Source organism: Stegostoma tigrinum, chromosome 38 (assembly GCF_030684315.1).
Source record: "Stegostoma tigrinum isolate sSteTig4 chromosome 38, sSteTig4.hap1, whole genome shotgun sequence".
NCBI classification, from domain to species: Eukaryota; Metazoa; Chordata; class Chondrichthyes; order Orectolobiformes; family Stegostomatidae; genus Stegostoma; species Stegostoma tigrinum.
In genome coordinates this window covers 10,063,068-10,082,279 of record NC_081391.1, presented here as the reverse complement: position 1 = coordinate 10,082,279, position 19,212 = coordinate 10,063,068, and the positions used below count along the sequence as shown (strand labels likewise).

The following is a 19,212-nucleotide window of genomic DNA, read 5'->3' as shown; positions in this document are numbered from 1 at the left end:
CGTGCTAAATTGTCCCATAGTGTCAAGGGATGTGCAGGTTAGGGTGGAATGGCCGTGCTAAATTGTCCCATAGTGTCCAGGGATGTGCAGGTTAGGGTGGATTGGCCGTGCTAAATTGTCCCATAGTGTCCAGGGATGTGCGGGTTAGGGTGGGATTGGCCGTGCTAAATTGTCCCATAGTGTCCAGGGATGTGCGGGTTAGGGTGCGATTGGCCGTGCTAAATTGTCCCATAGTGTCCAGGGATGTGCGGGTTAGGGTGCGATTGGCCGTGCTAAATTGTCCCATAGTGTCCAGGGATGTGCAGGTTATGGTGGATTGGCCACGGGAAATGCAGGATTACAGAGATGGGGTAGGATGCTCTTCAGAAGGTCAGTGTGGACTTGATGTGCCAAATGGCTTACTCCCAAGCTGTAAGGAGTCAATGACCATTATTTGAAGTGTTGTTCATTGTAGTGTACATTGTCAGCCCATAGCAAATGCCATCTCCACCTCCAAATTGCTATGTTAACATTGCACAGAAGGGTATGCCCCATTGGCTCACAAAGTGTATGGCGAGAATATGGGAACAGGCAATGAGTTGGATGCCCTGATCACACTGAGTAGCAGAGAAGGGCTGAATGGCCTACTCCTGCTGGTGTTTTCTATGCTTCTATTGCTGAGGCGATTTCGTTATTGGCCAAGACCCAGCGATCTCCCATGTTGGGCGGGGGCCGGTTCCCTGACAGAAATGATCCTGACCCTCACTCACGTCCAGTTTCACCCTGAGAGAGCAACTTCTCAGATTTCAGGTTGTCCAAGTGTGGAAGACCTTTGTACACCTTATTTTTCAGCGACATCAAAGGTGCCTGCTTCAGCACGTATCTGTTCCTGAATCTGTCGTAAACAGTCTCTTTACATAAACAGTCTGGGTTGTTTACTTCAAAGAAATTACCCTCAGACAAGATTTCCTGGCTTCACTGTTCTTGAATCCATGGAGGAGTACGTTTATTAACCAGTCAGCCTTCTGTTCGATTGTTGATGGATCCCACACAAACCAGCACCAAAGCTACACTTCAGTCACCAATTGTTAATACCACCTCTGCTACTTATTACCATGTGCAACTATTTCATGAAAATAATCTTCAAGCACTAAAAGTGCAAGATAGCCAGAAATGTTCACCCACCACTCCCTTATCTCAGAAAAGCCTGCTTCTCCTGACTTACAAGGAAATGGTCTTGTTAACCCTTAACTCTCCAGAATGTCCAAAATAGCTAGTGACAAAGGAAACTCCGTGAATCAGTCATAGAGCTGTACAGCACAGACCCTTTGTCCATGCTGACCAGATATCCGAATTTAATCTAACCACTTGCCAGCATTTGGCCCATATCCCTCTGAAACCTTCTTATTGATGTAACCATTCATTTTAAGTACTGTAATTGTACCGGTCTCCATCACCTCCTCTGGCCGCTCGTTCCATACACACACGGCCCTCTGTGTGAAAAAGTTGTCCCTTTTAAGTCTTTCCCCCCCTCACCTTAAACCTATGCCCTCTAGTTCAGTCCCTGCAAGTGAGAGAAAAGCTCTATCTATTGCAATTTGCATTTTACTTTCAGTGCACAATGAGACACTGTGTAAAGATATAACTGAGAACACTTTGAGCGTGCAGAGGGATCACATATTTCAAAACCTTGCCTCTCCGTGTCGAAGGCACAAGTCAGGTCTCTTGTGTGGATGGTTCAGTGCCATCAATGACAATGCAGCCCCTACTTCATTAGCACCACTCACCTCACACCTTCAACATTCAGTTTCCCCACTATAACATACAGCGGCAGCATTGGGTACCATACACAAGATGCTCTGCAGCAACTTGCCAGGACTCTTGAAACCACCTTCTAAACCCATGATCCCCACTCTCCAGTAGGACATGGGATTACCACCATTTCCTCTCCAAGCCCCATGCCATCCTGTCTTGGCACTATAATATTGTTCGGTCACTGGTGGAGGGTCACAGCCCTGTCTCTTCAGAGCATTACTGCACATGGACTGCAGCAGTTTAAGAAGGCAGCACATCACCAAGGTCAGGGGATGGCCTAAAGGTATTATCGCTGGACTGTTAATCCAGAGACCCAGACAATGTTCTGGGGACCCAAGCTCAAATCCCGCCATGAGAGATAGTGGAATTTGAATTCAATAAAATATCTGGGAAATAAGGCATAGGAATGGAAATTAGGCCATTTGGCCCATCTAATCTGCTCGGTCTTTCAATCATGGCTAATAGGTTTCTCAACTGCTTTCTCCCCATAACCTTTCACCATCAAGAACCTATCTATCTCTGTCTCAAATGTACTCAATGACCCAGCCTTCTGTGGCGGTGAATTCCGTAGATTCAGCACTCTTTGGCTGAAGAACTTTTTCCATCTCTCAGGCCTAAAAGGTCTTCCCTTTACTCCAAGACTGTGCCCTCAGGTCCTAGTCTCTCCTACCGATGGAAGCATCTTCCCAACATCCACTCTGTCCAGGCCATTCAGTATTCTGTAAGTTTCAATTAGATCCCCCCTCATCCTTCTAATCTCCATCGAGATACACCCAGCGTCCTTGTCATTCCAGAGATCATTCTTGTGAACCTCCTCTTGACTCTCTCCAGGGCTAGTACATCATTCCTGAGGTATGGGGCCCAAGATTGCTCACAATTAAGGGTCTAATGATGACCATGAACCAATTGTCAGGAAAACCTATCTGGTTCACTAATGTCATTTAGGCAAGGAAACTGCCATCTTTACCTGGTCTGGTCTATACATGACTATAGAGAAAGTCATACGGTTGAGTTCTAACTGCCCTCTGGGCAATTTAGAGATGGGCAATAAATATTGACCTGATATCTGAATGAATAAAAACCGCAGCAAAATAAAGGATGAGGTAAATAAATGAAATGTTGTGAATAAATTTTGCACAATCACTTAATTAGCAAAAGTATTTATTTAATGTAAACAATGATACTTTGCGCTTGATTTCACAGCTTATATTACAATACAGCATCCAAATGGAGGAGTTGAATGGTTTATAAGTCCACAGAATGTAATCCAAATGTGGGCCTGCAGCAGTTGTAGTTTTCTTGACAATGAAATCTACTTTTTATTTTGGAATTCACGTACTGTGTTCTCATTCTGATACGGGCAAGATTCAATACATTGCCCACAGCCATACCAAGTCACATGGACAGCCTGCATTAATAGGTGGCACGGTGGCTCAGTGGTTAGCATTGCTGCCTCACAACGTCAAGGGCCCAGGTTCCATTCCACCCTCAGGCAACCGTCCGTGTAGAGTTTGCACATTCCCCCTGCGTCTGTGAGGGCTTCCCCCCACGGTTCAAAGACGTGTAGAGTAGGTGGATTGTGCTAAACTGCCCGCAGTGTTCAGGGCTGTGCAGGCTACACAGGTTAACCCTGGGAAATGTGGGTTTGCAGGGATAGGGTTAAGGGGTGGGTCTGCAGGGTTGGTGTGGACTGAATGGCCTGCTTCCACACTGCAGGGATTCTATGATGTTGTTCTCATTTGATCCCATCGTCAAAGTGAGCTTTGTTTGACCACATTTGCCCCACTGGATTGAACAGTTGGATGTGAATTAGGCTAAAGATTTTGCTGAGCTGTCGGTCCACGATATTATTTATCCCTGCAGGGGTGGATGGGATCAGACTTTGCAACGATGCCTCCCACAGCTGAATGACTCATATACCTAAGCTTATTGTGCAGATGACCATTCAGGAAAGGGTTTGGGCCTGAAACCCCAAGAGGCATCTTCAGGATAAAAATATAAGTGGGGGGGGGGGGGTCAAAGCAGTAATTTGACTGCCATTAGTGTCCATGGTCACATCAAACTTGGTGCTGGACTCACATCTTATTGAAGAATAACTGCAGCCTGGATAAGAATCAGATATGAGTCCAACAATGCAGTCAGTACATCCAAAACAGGATCAATAATCAACTGGAATGCCAAAGACATAACAATAAGATCATCCCACAAAATATTTCTACAATATCCAGAAAACTTTGCCTCCTAATGTCATCATTCACAGTTCTCAGAGTGAACTGTTTGCATTGAAAATATCACACTTACAACAGACACTGTGCCATGTAAACATTACAGCAGAGCAATAACATTATTTCCTTGAATCTCCTCCATCTGCCTTGCATTAAGATTCCTCTGCTACATAACAGTGTATACTCCAAATTATCCACAGTCTTAGTTTTTTGAAGTACAGCTTAAAATATAAATCCAACATGTTATAGAAAAATAAATACAGTGTGCATGACTCGTCACTGAAATGCATGTGTGCACCTGGGTTGCTGTGTGCTCTAACCCCGTCTCACATGTAGTAGTGTTTTTAAAAAAGGCAAACTGAAAAGCCATGGTGATTTTGGGGCTCAGCAGGCCATTCAGTTGTGAGTGATAAACTTCGCATGGACACAATACGTTTTGTCTCCTTGGATAACAGTGTGGCTCGATTAGTGTTGTAAGAAAATACTGAGGTGTGAAATTAACTTTGACTTTTTCAGTGATGCTGGAGTTAGTTCTCTGAAATCCAATAATCTGTTCTTATTTAAAAAATGGTCATGTGGTTTGCCTGAACTCTCCCAGCCATAATACAAAGTTTACCCTACCAGTGTGATTGAAGAGGTTCCCAGGTATTCCCAACGTAGGAGCCAGATACAGCTCAGGAATTCCCCCTTACACTGCCCCAGTTCTATCCCTAGAACTGCACAACCCTGAACTCCCAAAGCCCGTTCTAAGGGTATTCACTGGTTGGTCAACCGTTCTGTTGTGGGTTTAAGGCCTTGTGTCAGTGTTCAGGATCTAGGAAGAGTGGACGTCCTGCCTCTTGCATGCAGGACAGCCTCCATCAAACACCCACTACAGGCAACTCGAAACATACGGCTGGCTGGTTGGTTCGGCTGGTGACAAGTTCTCAAGGTCTGGCAACAGCTTGTTCTCATCAATCCAGACAATCTTCTGCTGCTCCTGGAAGACACTGGTCTTCACTACTTTGATGAGCTCCTCGACGTTGGTCCATGTGTTGGGCTCCACGGTGGCAGAGAGGCATGGCACTGACTCTAAGTGCTTCTGTTCGATGCGGTACAGCTTCAGAAACTCATTGTCGCTGCTGCAGGACTTTGGAGCCAGTTTCCTGAAGGAAAGACAAAGGCTTAAGTATTCTCACTCAATCACTTTGGGCACAGGTCTAGATGTTTCTCTGTTTGGTTCTTTCAGAAAGTAAGGGGGAAGTGGGCACTGACAGGGTGAGAGTAGGAGTGACCATGGATGTTGAAGTTAGCTGAGTAAGAAGCCTATAATTGGCCTCAATCCTCTCATATTAAAAGAGTAAAGGAACTAGTGAGTTAAACCAACATTTCTGTTGTCTGCCACATCTGCTGAAGCGTACGGGCTTTGGGTGAAGAAAAGCATGCATTCCACTAGAAAACTCTCAAGAACAAAAACAGAAGTTGCTGGAAAAGCGCAGCATCTGTGAAGGAAAGAAAGCAGAGTTAACATTTTGGGTCCAATGACCTTTTCTCAGAACTGAAACGATAACTTGTTTCCTTCATAGATGCTGCCAGACCTGCTGAGTTCTTCCAGCAGCTTCTGTTTTTGTGACTGATTTACAGCATCCGCAGTTCTTTCGGTTTTTTGTTTATGATGTTCTCAAGCCCTTGCTGCCAAGACTTAAGAAACAATGATAAAGACTGCAAACAGTTAAGTACTACAGAAATTCAACGGGTTCTGGCAATGTCTGTGGAGAAAAAGACAGAGTTAAAATTTACATCCAGTGTGGCTCTGCTGTTCCAAACAGAGCTTGAAACATGAACTCTGTTTTTCCCCTTTTCCCGCAGATACTGTTAGACCTGCCAAGTTTCTCCAGTACTTTGGAGATGCTGGGAATCCGAAATAAAAATGGCATCTTGCTTTCATCATAGTGAAGAGTCACTTGTGCAGGGCATTAAGAAGTTTCCCCCCACCAAAGCTGTAGGGTTTTTTTCTGGCTTTTTATCCATCCCAGCTCCTCCCTCATTCTCCCAGGGTCCTCTTGCAATCTCCCAATGTCCTCTTGCAATCTCCCAGGGCCCTTCCGCAGTCTCCCAGGGTCCTGGTTAAGGCAGCTGGCCCTTTCTGAGCCAACAGTGCCATCTCCACCAGGAGCCTCTAGAATCTCAACCCAGAAAGCCAGTCCCCACAGCTAGCTCTAAGCAAGTCACTGTGAGCTACTTGTTATCAGTACAAGCATCACAGATGAACTGAACTCTATCAACCAGTGATGGGTGGGAGATCGGACACAGCAATTATTTTAAAACTCTCCTTTGCAATTGAAGCCAATTGTAAAGAGTCTCCAAAAACCCTTTCCCAAAATGCTGCCCCCTCATCTGCTGAGATTCGTGCCTGGACACAAGTCCTTCACTCCTCAAAATTACAGCCACGTGGTCACTAAGAATGTTTCTTTTCATTTTTTACAAATTAATTCACCAGATGAAGGCATCACTCACAAGGTTAGCATCTATCGCCCATCCCCTAATTGTCCATGCAGCAGTTAAGAGACAAACATATTGCTGGAGACACATGTAGGCCAGACTGTGTAAGGATGGCAGATTTCCTTCCTTAAAGGGCTTTTGTGAACCAAAAGCATTTTCATTCTTTAACAATTGTTTCATGGCCATCATTAGAGTCTTCATTCCTGATTTTGCTAAAAGATTGAATTCAAATTCCACTCATCATTGACCAACACGAACCTTCCCGCTCCTTTCAAAACGCTTTGTGTACAGCCTACAGCAGCCATTGCCAGGTAACATGAAGGGACACTGCCAGTAAGGAACACTTGAAGGAAAAGCCAAGACCAACACAGAAACTGGTTGAGATCTCAAAATGTAACTCAGGATGAACAACGGTATTTACGTCAAAGTATGATGATGGCCAATAGGGAGCTTGGCAGCAAGGGAAATCTGATCAGGTACCTCTGCTTGGGGCCTGAGGTCACCCTGGAGACATACGTGTCTCCTTCCATGTTCCCTTCCATTTGCCCAGGGGACCTTAATGATCAATGCCGGTCCACTGACTCCCTTGTCGCCTTGGTTAGAATGTTACCTTAGTTTCTTAATGTTTTTTGTGGTCACTTTGATATGAATAATGATAGTGTAGATCTTCTCCGCAACAAGGTCCTTAGCAGAGTGCACTCCAATTGGCAGCAAGCCATGTTTGTGCTAAGGAAAGAATCAGAATAACAGGGTGGGTTAGTACATGACACTGATATTCCAGTGGACAAGGACCAGAATATCACCTACTCAGAAAACGATACATTTCAAATCTCAACCTTAACAACGTGCAGAATCAGAAAACTGAGAGCATTCAGCACCCATGCATGTGTAGCAATCACTCCAATCTCCATACTTCCTATATATCTTGCAACATTTTTCTTTGTGGATATGTTTGTGTCAAATTTTTTCTACCTTCTCTCTTACACTTCAGCCATCAACCCTCCTCTTTATGAAACTTCCCTCCACTAAGGTTTCTCAATTATTTTTCATTTCACCTAGTTTTCCTAACCAACCTGATCATGAATGTAAGCACACACTTCCAGAGCAGGTGGGACCAGAGCCTGGCCCTTCAGTCTCAGACACTACCACTGTGCCACAAGAGGGCCCGAGGTTTCTCAATAAGATTGAATGTTTTCTTCAGCTGAAATGGTTTGGAACAAACAGTTTGAAAGAGTTATAGTGTTCCGTGTCACAGGTGACCATAAAAAGCAAACAATACCTGGACTGATAGTCAGATTAGTTTTACTTTATTTATCGAATGGGACGTAGAAAGCCCAGCACTTAATGCCCATCTGTAATTCCCCTTTTTTTGATATGTTGCTGTCCTTGTGATATAGTCATATACACAGCATTTCTTATTGGATTTCTCTGACCTGGGACAATTCATATAACTTTGAGACATTGAGTAGGCTATCTCCAAGGGTCAACCATGTTGCTGCGGATCATGTAGGCCAAACAAGATATTGCATCCCAAAACCAGCCCAGCTCATTCCCGCCTCCCTAACCTGTTCTTCCTCAAACCAATCCCCTCCTCCCACCTCAAGCCGCACCTCCATTTCCCACCTACTAGTCTCATCCCACCTCCTTGACCTGTCTGTCCTACCCGGACTGACCTATACCCTCCCTACCTCCCCACCTATACTCTCCTCTCCACCTATCTTCTCTGCTATCCATCTTCGATCCGCCTCCCACCTCTCCCTATTCATTTCAGAACCTTCACCCCATCCCCCTCTCTGATGAAGGGCCTAGGCCTGAAACGTCAGCTTTTGTGCTCCTGAGATGCTGCTTGGCCTGCTGTGTTCACCCAGCTTCACACTTTGTTATCTAAGGACAGCAGTTTCCTTCTGTTAAAGGCCTTAGTGAATCAGATGGGTTTTTACAGTTTATTGTGACCAGATTTTCAATTTAAGATTAATTTAATTAAATTTGAATTTACACCCAATCACCATGGTAAAATTTGAGCTCAAAGGATCATTCCAGACCCACTAGCCCAGTCAAGTTAATGCTGTGCTGTCACTCCTCATGGCTAATGGCCTACATCCACCACTTCCTCAGGATGTTCGTTCCACACTTTAACCACTCTCTGTGTAAAGAATCTGTCCCTCGTGTTTTTTAAAATCTCTCTCTCCCTACCTTATGTAAGTGCCCCTCGTCTTGAAATCCCCCACCCTAGGGAAACAGACAACTACAATTAACCCTATCTATACCCCTCATGATTTCTGAGAATGAAAGAAGTTCTCAAAAGATCAAGATTTTCCAGAACAATTCGGCATCCAGGCAACTGGTTTCTCTTCATAAAATAGGAGCTGGGGTAGGCCATTCAGCCCTTCGAGCCTGCTCCCCCATTCAATTTGATCGTGGCTGATCATCCAACTCAGTCCCTTGTTTCTGCTTTTCTTTAATCCCTTTGATTCCTGTAGCCCGAAGAATTATATGTATCTCCTTCTTGAAAACATTCAATGTTTCAGCCTCAACTGTTTTCTGCAGCAAAGAATTCCACAGGCTCATCTACTCCCCGGGTGAGGAAATTTCTCCTCATTACATCCTAAGTTGTTTTGAAGGAAAGTGTACAAGTTCAGCGGCTCACAGGGAAGACAGATGGAATGTTGGTCTTTATGTCAAAAGGAACGAAGCGTAAAAATAGGAAGGTTACGTTAAAAAAAGGTCAGGTGCCACATGACAACAAAGTGTGAAGCTGGATGAATACAGCAGGCCAAGCAGCATCTCAGGAGCATAAAAGCTGACATTTCGGGCCTAGACCCTTCATCAGAATGGGGGATGGGTTTAGGGAACTGGAATAAATAGGGAGACACTTCCGTCATCTACAAACCAACCCCACCACCCAAGCTATTTTTCCATCCGCACCCTTGTCTGCCTTCCGGAGAGACCACTCTCACCACGACTCCCTTGTCCGCTCCACACTGCCCTCCAACCCCACCACACCCAGCACCTTCCCTTGCAACCACCGGAAATGCTACACCTGCCCCCACACCTCCTCCTTCACCCCCATCCCAGGTCCCAAGATGACCTTCCATATCAAGCAGATGTTCAGCTGCACATCTGCCAATGTGGCATATTGTAACCATTGTACCCGGTGTGGCTTCCTCTACATTGGCGAAACCAAGCGGAGGCTTGGGGACCGCTTTGCAGAACACCTCTGCTCGGTTCGCAATAAACAACTGCACCTCCCAGTTGCGAACCATTTCAACTCCCCCTCCCATTCCTCAGACGACATGTCCATCATGGGCCTCCTGCAGTGCCACAATGATGCCACCCGAAGGTTGCAGGAACAGCAACTCATATTCCGCTTGGGAACCCTGCAGCCCAATGGTATCAATGTGGACTTCACCAGCTTCAAAATCTCCCCTTCCACCACTGCACCACACAACCAGCCCAGCTCTTCCCCTCCCCCCACTGCATCCCAAAACCAGCCCAGCCTGTCTCTGCCTCCGTAACCTGTTCTTGCTCTCACCCATCCCTTCCTCCCACCTCAAGCCACACCTCCATTTCCCACCTACCACCTCATCCCGCCTCCTTGATGTGTCCATCTTCCCTGGACTGACCTATCCCCTCATTACCTCCCCACCTATACTCTCCTCTCCACCTATCTTGTTTTCTCTCAATTTTCGGTCCGCCTCCCCCTCTCTCCCTATTTATTCCAGTTCCCTCTCCCCATCCCCCACTCTGATGAAGCGTCTAGGCCCAAAACATCAGCTTTTGTGCTCCTGAGATGCTGCTTGGCCTGCTGTGTTCATCCAGCTCCACACTTTGTTATCTTGGATTCTCCAGCATCGGCAGTTCCCATTATCACAGATGCCACATGACGCCAGGTTATAGCGCTACGAAAGCTTGTGATTTCAAATAAACCCATTGGACTATAACCTGACATCGTGTGACTTCTGACCTTGTCCACCCCAGTCCAACACTGGCACCTCCACATCACTGTTGAAACAAGGCTAGGCTGTCGTTAGACCACAGTTGGGGCATTAAGCAGTTCTGAGCCTCTTACCTTTGGATTGGCTTTGGGGGCAGTCCAGAGAAGGTCCGCCCTGCTGATACCAGGCTTAGAGGGACTGTCTTATGAGGAGAGGCTGAGTAGATTGGGCCTCAACCCACTGGAATTTAGGAGACTGAGAGGCTATTTTATTGAAACATTCTTAGAGGACTTGACAGGACGGTGCGGAGAGGTTGTTTCACCTTGTGGGAGACTCTAGGGTCAGATGGCATCATCTCTGAATAAGGGCTTTCACATTTAAGACAGAGATGAGGAGGAATTTCCTCTTTCAGACAAGTAGTGAGTCTGCAGAATTCTTTGCCACTGTTGAGGCGGGGTCATTGAGTGTATTTGAGGCTGAGATAGGCAGGTTTTTAATCAGTAAAGGATTCTAGAGTTATGGGCAAAAGGCAGGAAAATGGAGTTGAGGATTATCATCAGCCATGAGTGGCACAGCAGACCTGATGGGCTGAATGGCCTGCTTCAGCTCCTACATCTTAGCGTCTCACGGGGTTTTGGTGGACTGGCCAATATTTATTATTTGAAGATGATTGGTTCAACGCCGTTTGTGGGAACCATCTCAGCTACTTAATTGGCAGTCATTATGGTAGCAGCTAAAGTTGAACACTATTTCATTGATAATGGGAACTGCAGATGCTGGAGAATTCCAAGATAATAAAATGTGAGGCTGGATGAACACAGCAGGCCCAGCAGCATCTCAGGAGCACAAAAGCTGACGTTTCGGGCCTAGACCCTTCATCAGAGAGGGGGATGGGGAGAGGGAGCTGGAATAAATAGGGAGAGAGGGGGAGGCGGACCGAAGATGGAGAGTAAAGAAGATAGGTGGAGAGAGTATAGGTGGGGAGGTAGGGAGGGGATAGGTCAGTCCAGGGAAGACGGACAGGTCAAGGAGGTGGGATGAGGTTAGTAGGTAGATGGGGGTGCGGCGATGGGTGAGAGGAAGAACTGGTTAGGGAGGCAGAGACAGGTTGGATTGGTTTCGGGATGCAGTGGGTGGGGGGGAAGAGCTGGGCTGGTTGTGTGGTGCAGTGGGGGGAGGGGACGAACTGGGCTGGTTTTGGGATGCAGTAGGGGAAGGGTTTCATTGGTTTCATTGGTTGTAAAGTCATCTGAGATCTCCTGAGGTCATGAAAGGCACTGAATGCATGACTTTCATTTCATTGTTTGGATACAGGAGACAGGAAGTCTTGTGGCTCAGTGGGTAATGTCCTTGTCTCTGAGCCTGAACCTCTGGGTTGCCAATAGTGTGAATGAAATGCGGCCAAAGAAATTGATTGTCAACTCATGAATCCTTCCAACACTCTCTGATGGTAGGGTGTCAGTAAAGGTAGGAGAGACTCCAGGTCAGCCATCTGAAGGGCTGGAACCTCTACCATCACCAACCACAACTGCAGGTAAAAGTACAGCAAACCAGACTTCTCAAGGGTGAGGCTAATAGTTGGCTTCATGGTCTGGATGGCCATTATGAAGTACAATGGTCTAACAGGGAGGCCTAAGGCCAAGAGAAACCAGAAAAGAGCTGGTGGTTAGATGTTGTTTAGGTTAGACTGGTTGAGAGCGCTACAGAAACAAGTAACAAGTCATTACAGACAGACAGAAATCATAGAATCTCAACAGTGTGGATACAGACCATTTGGCCCATTGAGTCTGCACTGAGCCTCCAAACAGCATCCCACCTTAGCCCATAACCTGACATTTACCATGGCTAACCCAACTAGTCTGCACATCCCTGGGCACTATAGGCAATTTTGTAAACCTATCGAACTGTGGGAGGAAACCCATGCAGGCATGGGGCAAACGTGCAAACTCCGCACCGACAGTCACTCGAGGGTAGAATTGAACCTGGATTGTTAGCGCTGTGGGGCAGCAGTGGTAACCATGGAGCCAGCCCATGTGGCGATTGGTCGTGGTTTAACATCAGGGTCAGACAAGGGGCAAGGTTGAGAAACAGAGTCCTTCATGGTAACCTCAGCTGGTACAGAAATTGAACCCACACTCCAGTGTCAGTCTGGATCGCAAACCTGCAGTCCAGCTAACTGAGCTAACCGACTCCCCACAAATGGCCGGACCCTGATGTCTTACAATGGGCACATAGAACATAGAACAATACAGCGCAGCACAGGCCCTTCGGCCCTCGATGTTGCGCCAACCTGTGAAACCAATCTGAAGCCCATCTAACCTACACTACTCCATTATCATCCATATGTTTATCCAATGACTATTTCAATGCCCTTAAAGTTGGCGAGTCTACATTGTTGCAGGCAGGGCATTCCACCCCTTATACTCTGAGTAAAGAACCGTCCTCTGACATCTGTCCTATATCTATCACCCCTCAATTTAAAGCTATGTCCCCTCATGCTAGCCATCACCATCTGAGAAAAAAGGCTCTCACTGTCCACCCTATCTAATCCTCTGATCATCTTGTACGGGCAGATCAATGTCACAGCATGGAGTCTGATCCTTATTCCATTTGGGTTCGATTCAGGAGTTACTTCCTTATCCTGCCTCAGCTGGAGGTTGTGGTGTTATGGGTCAGATTTGCCTTCAGACAGACAACTGAAGATGATAATATGCAAGAACTAATGCTGTGAAACATGGAAGTAAATCTTATTTTTTATGTAAAATATGCACAGTGAAAGGAAAGCATAAATCATGTTCAGGCAGCCAATCAAATGCACACCTTTCCACAGACCTACAACAAAATGCCACGACCTCCACTTACCACCTTCATAGATTCATAGATCCATACAGCATGGAAACAGACCCTTCGGTCCAACCAGTCCATGCTGACCATAACACCAAATTAAACTAGTCCCACCTGCCTGCGCTTGTTCTATTTCCCTCCAAACATTTCTTATTTATGTACATATCTAAATGCCTTTTAAACCTTGTAACTGTTCCTGCTTCCCTCACTTCTGCAAGTTCATTCCACACATAAACTACTCTCTGTGTAAAAAAAAATTACCCCCGTGTCTTTTTAAAATCTTTCCCCCCACCTTAAAAATATGCCCCCTAGCTTTGAAATCCCCCCATCCGAGGGGGAAAAAAAACACCTGCCATTCACTTTATCTACACCCCTCACGATTTTATAAACCTCTGTAAGGTCACTCCTCAATCTCCTTCCCTCCAGTGAAAGAAGTCCCTGCCTATCCAGCCTCTCCCTGTAACCCAAACCTTTAAAACTCTGAGGATAGGCTCTGTCTGTAAACTCACTGACCCTCAATGTTCACAGAGCAAAATTACAGGACACTTCTCCATCCCTCTCATCTCCACAGAGACTGAGGAAAGAGCTACTGAGTCAGTTGGCTCAGTTGGCTGGACAGCTGGTTTTCATTGCAGACAGTATTGGTTCAATTCCTGCATTGACTGAGCTCACCACAAAGGATATGCCTTCTCAACCTCTTCCATCACCCGAGGCACGGTGACTCTCATGTCAAATGTATCCCCAGCCATCTCTCTGTCTCTAATGAAAGAGTGGTACTTTACCCATATTATAGAAGCACAAGTATAAGCAGAACAATCCCATGAGTGTTTACATTTTGCGGTCAGAGCAAAGTGAATTTCATTGGGCGCATAATCTGAACTCCAAAAGCTCCATCGTAATCATTAAAAGACACATTATCATGGAATCACCAGAGCATTTCACCACAGACTGTGCAAGCATGAGGTTTGTGAGCCCTCCAGGGTTAAATCAAAGCTGTACCTTGGCTATAACATCTTTGATCGTTTCGAGTGTAATGCACTCAAAGTTGGCCTGGTTCCTGATTTTCTGTAAAGAGAACCGTGTCTTTGTCTTCAGCTGCTCTTCAGTGACAATTTCTGGAAAAGAAAATCGGGCAAATTTCCATTTTGATTCGATTTATTGTTGTCACGTGGAGTCCTAGAGATTTACAGCATGGAAACAGGCCCTTCGGCCCAACTTGTCCATGCCACCCAGTCTTCACAAATAAACTGGTCCCATTTGCCTGCATTTGGTCCATATCCCACCTATGTACCTGTCTAAATGTTTCTTAAATGACACAATTATACTCACTTCCACCCTTACATCTGGCAGCCCAGTCCAGACACTCACCACTGTCTGTGTGAAAAAACTGACCCTCTGGACCCTCCTCGTTCTGTGTCTTCCCTCTCACTCCTAAGCCCCCTGCTTTTAGACTTTCCTACAGGGAGAACAGCCATTGGCTATCTGCCTTACGTCTGTTTGTCTTGATTCCATGGACCTCTACAAGGTCACCCCTCAACCTCCTGTGCTCAGGGAAATGTAGCCCGACCCCCTCCTTATAACTCAATCCTTCCAGTCCAGGTAGCATCCTCGTAAATCTTTTCTGCAATCTTTCTAGCTTGATTATATCCTTTCTATGAATGGAGATACAGTGAAATGTGTTGGTTCACATGCTTAATGAGACTAATTATACCTTACATAAGAACACCAGGTAATAGAACAGAATGCAGAATATTGTGTGACATCGTCAGAGAAGGGCAATGAAGGATTAACTCTAATAAATGAGACGTCCGTTTATTAGTCTGGTAACAGCAGGAAAGAAGCTGTTCCTGAATCTGTTGGGATGTGTTTTCAAACTTTCTGCCCGATGGGAGAAAGGAGAAGAGAGTGTAACTGGGGTGGGAGGGGTCTTTGTAACAGAATCCATTGATCCATCCAGTTTGAGGTTGCACTAAACCAAATTCAACTTCAGTCAGGGCTCTGTTGATCAAATTCTCTCCCTCTGCATCAGGGTATAGCAACAGATGGAAGCAGTTCAGCCCCTTCCAGCCTGTTCAATGTTAATCAATGTTAAGCCTGTTCATCCACCACCAATTGTGGATAATCTGCACTCCAATTCCATCTTTACCCCTTCGAGAAACCTTGGTTCACAAAATCCATCAAACTCAGATTTAAAGACAGCAGTTGATCCAGAATCAGTTGGTACTTGTGGAGGAGAATTCCAAATCTCTAGCATTCTTTCTGTTTAGATTTCTTAACTTCAATCCTGAAAGGTCCGCTTCCAGGGTCATAGGGCTATACAGCACGGAAGCAGATCCTTTAATCCAACTCATCCATGCCCGCCAGATATCCTGAAATGATCTGGTCCCATTCGCCAGCACTTAACACATAACCCTCTGAACTCTTCCTATTCATGTACCTGTCCAAATGCACTTAAATGTTGGAATTGTACCAGCCTCTAACACCTCCTCTGGCAGCTCATTTCATACACGTACCACCCTCTGTGTGAAAAAGTTGCCCCTCAGTTCCTTTTAAACTTTTTCCCCTCTCTGGACTCCCCCACCCTGAGGAAAAAGTCCTTGGCTATCCACCTTATTTATCATCAAAGGATCCCTACAGTGTGGAAACAGGGCCTCCGGCCCAACGAGTCTACAGCAACCCTCAGAGCATCCCACCCAGACCCATCCCCCTAATCTACACATCCCTGAACCCTACAAGCAATTTAGCATGGCCAATCCACCCTCATCTGCTCATTTTCAGGAGAAAACCAAAGTACCTGGAGGAAACCCACACACGCACACAGGGAGAATGCGCAAACTCCACACAATTACCCCAGGGTGGGATTGAACCCAGGTCCCTGGCGCTGTGAGGCCACTCACAATTTTATACACCTCCATAAGGTCAACCCTCAGCTTACGACGCTCCAGGGAAACAAAGATCGAGCCAACCCAGCCTCTCCCTGTAGATCAAACCCAACAACACCCTTTTCCAAGATAACAAAGTGTGGAGCTGGATGAACACAGCAGGCCAAGCAGCATCTCAAGAGCACAAAAGCTGACGTTTCGGGCCTTGACCCTCTCTGATGAAGGGTCTAGGCCCGAAACGTCAGCTTTTGTGCTCCTGTGATGCAGCTTGTCCTGCTGTGTTCATCCAGCTCCACACTTTGTTATCTCAGATTCTCCAGCGTCTGCAGTTCCCATTATCTCTGAACACCCTTTTCCAGTTTAACAACATTTTAAATTTTGTTTTAATTTTATTCCCTTCCCCGGACTTCTAAACAACAAAAGTAGCTTCTTTCATTAACTTCATCCATTTCCCTTAAGATCTTGAAAATTCAGATGAAATCTACATACTAAGGAATACAACTTAATCTCTCATTGCAGTTCAATCCCTAGCAGCCAGGTATCGCTTCAGTAAATCTCTGCTGCGCTCCCTTCAGTTCCACTTCTAATCCAGAACCTTTAGCACATTGTCAGGGCTGACTGGAGTGCGTTATGGAGGGAGTGCTACGTTATGGCAGGTATTGCCTTTCAGATGAGAGGTTAACCAACACTATGCGCTCCATGCTTCCTTGAGTGGTGTAAATGCTATTATTTCAAAGGAGAAGGCTTCATTCTGGTGACCTGGGCCAACATTTGTCCCTAACATTAAATAGTCTGGTTGCTATCTCATTGCTGTTTATGGGATCTGCCTTTGCACAGTATGGTACTGGTATTTCCTGCAGGACAACACTGAAAGCAATTGGCAGACCAGCGTTTTGGAACATCCCAAAGCCATGCAAGGCATCACACGAATGTGACTGTCTCTCTCGCTAGAGCGCAGTATAACAACTTACATTTCTATTGCACCTAATAGGATGTTCCAAAACAAAGAAAACACTGAGCCACACAAGGCAATAGGAGGTTTGAGGACTGAGTGCTTGGTCGGAGAGTTCAGTACGAGGGAGAGGATTGAAGGGTAACAGTGAGAGATTTGAGACTGAGAAGTCACTTCCCTTGGTTAGGAAAGCTACAAGAGACAGTTTCAGGATAAGGGATCAATCTTTTAGCACTGAGGTAAGGAGAAGAATCTTCATTCAAGGGGTTGTGAATCTTTGGAATTCTCTGGACATCAGAGTTTTAGATGTTTCATCGCTGAATAGACTTACGGTTCCAGATAGATAGATTTTTGGTCTCTCAGGGCATCATAAGATACTAGGGGAGGCAGTGACACAGTGACTAGCACTGCTGACTCACAGCAGCAGGAATCTGGGTTTGATTCCACACTCTGGTGACTGTGTAGAGTTTGCACATTCTCCCTGTGTCTAAGTGGGTTTCCTCCAGGTGCTCCAGTTTCCTCCCACAGTCCGAAGATGTGCAGGTTAGGGTGGATTGGCCACAGGAAATGGAGCCCTGATGAAGGGTCCCGATCTGAAATGTTAACTTTCCTGCTCCTCTGATGGTGCTTGACCTGCTGCGTTCATCCACACTGTGGCAATGGAAACACAGAATTATGGGGATGGGGTGTGTCTGGGCGGGATGCCCTTCAGAGGGATGGTGCAGATTGAATGGCCTGCTTCCACACTGCAGGGATTCTATGTAAAAGCCAAAACTGGACCAGTGACCAGACATGAAACATTAACTTTGATTTCTGTTCTTCACAAACGCTGCCAGATCTGCTGAGCTTTTCCAGAAACTTCTGTTTTTGAGGCAGGGACTCTATGATTTTGGGTGGGAAAAGAAATATTGAACGGCAAGCTGAATGGTCAAGTCAACCTCCTGTTTCCTATGTTCCTCAGATTAGAGGCAGCTCCTAGAAGACTCAATCAGAGGTGAGAATACATGGGTATTCCACCGGCAGCTAGGTCAGTAACCGAAGAAGACAAAGTAAAATTAATTTCCAAGGATTCACGTGAAATTTAGCACTTTATTGCTTACTCAGTAAATTATAGAATCCATAAAAGTCATAGAATTCTCACAGTGTGGAGACAGGCCATTCTGCCCAATAAGTCCACACAAGCCCATCCCCTAACCACATATTTCCCATGGCTAACCCACCCAACTGGCAAATTGGACACAACAGGACAATTTCCCATGGCCAACCCACCCTAACCTGCACATCCCTGGGCACTATGGGTAATTAAACATGGCCAATCCACCCTAACCTGCACATCCCTAGGCACTATGGGTAATTAAACATGGCCCATCCACCCTAACCTACACATCCCTGGACACTATGGGTAATTTAGCACGGCCAACCCACCCTAACCTGCACATCCCTGGGCACTAGGGGTAATTAAACATGGCCAACCCACCCTAACCTGCAAATCCCTGGGCACTATGGGTAATTAAACATGGCCAATCCACCCTAACCTGCAAATCCCTGGGCACTATGGGTAATTAAACATGGCCAATCCACCCTAACCTGCACATCCCTGAGCACTATGGGTAATTAAACATGGCCAATCCACCCCAACCTGCAAATCTTTGGACTGCGGGAGGAAACCGGAGCACACGGAGGAAACCCACGCAGACACAGGGAGAATATGCAAACTCCACACAGACAGTCGCCCAAGGCTGGGGATTGAAACCAGCAGAAGTGCTAACCCACTGAGCCACCATGCTGCCCCAGGTTCTTAACTCCAGATATTTTAATTGCATTCAAATTCCACCATCTGCCATGGAGGGATTTGAACCCAGGTCTTCAGAAAGTTACCTGGCTCTCTGGATTAACAGGCTAGCAATAATACCACTCAGCTAATGTCTGCAAACGTGTGATGCATTATGAGTTATTGATCTACAATTCACTGAAGGATAGATTCAAGGACTGAGAGATTGAGCAATTTTCAGATACCCTGTAGAGTTTAGAGCGAGGAGAGGTAATCGAGGTATGGAAGACACTAAAGGGGTTGGTAGCGTCGATATAGAAAGCAACGT

The 19,212-nt window shown here is 46.0% G+C and overlaps 1 protein-coding gene across 3 annotated transcripts in view; it reads right to left on the bottom strand.

The window, feature by feature from the left end:
- Positions 1 to 2,987: 2,987 nt before the first annotated feature.
- LOC125447303 (caspase recruitment domain-containing protein 11-like) overlaps positions 2,988 to 19,212 on the bottom strand; it is a 113,295-nt gene continuing 97,070 nt past the window's right edge. For all 3 annotated transcript variants that reach the window (XM_048521612.2, XM_048521614.2, XM_048521613.2), the window contains 3 exons: positions 14,279 to 14,394; positions 7,111 to 7,226; positions 2,988 to 5,164 (listed from right to left, as the gene is read on the bottom strand). In XM_048521612.2, the coding sequence (XP_048377569.2) occupies positions 4,891 to 5,164; positions 7,111 to 7,226; positions 14,279 to 14,394 (506 nt within the window). In that variant the 3' untranslated portion in view covers positions 2,988 to 4,890. The remainder of the gene's footprint in view (positions 5,165 to 7,110; positions 7,227 to 14,278; positions 14,395 to 19,212) is intronic.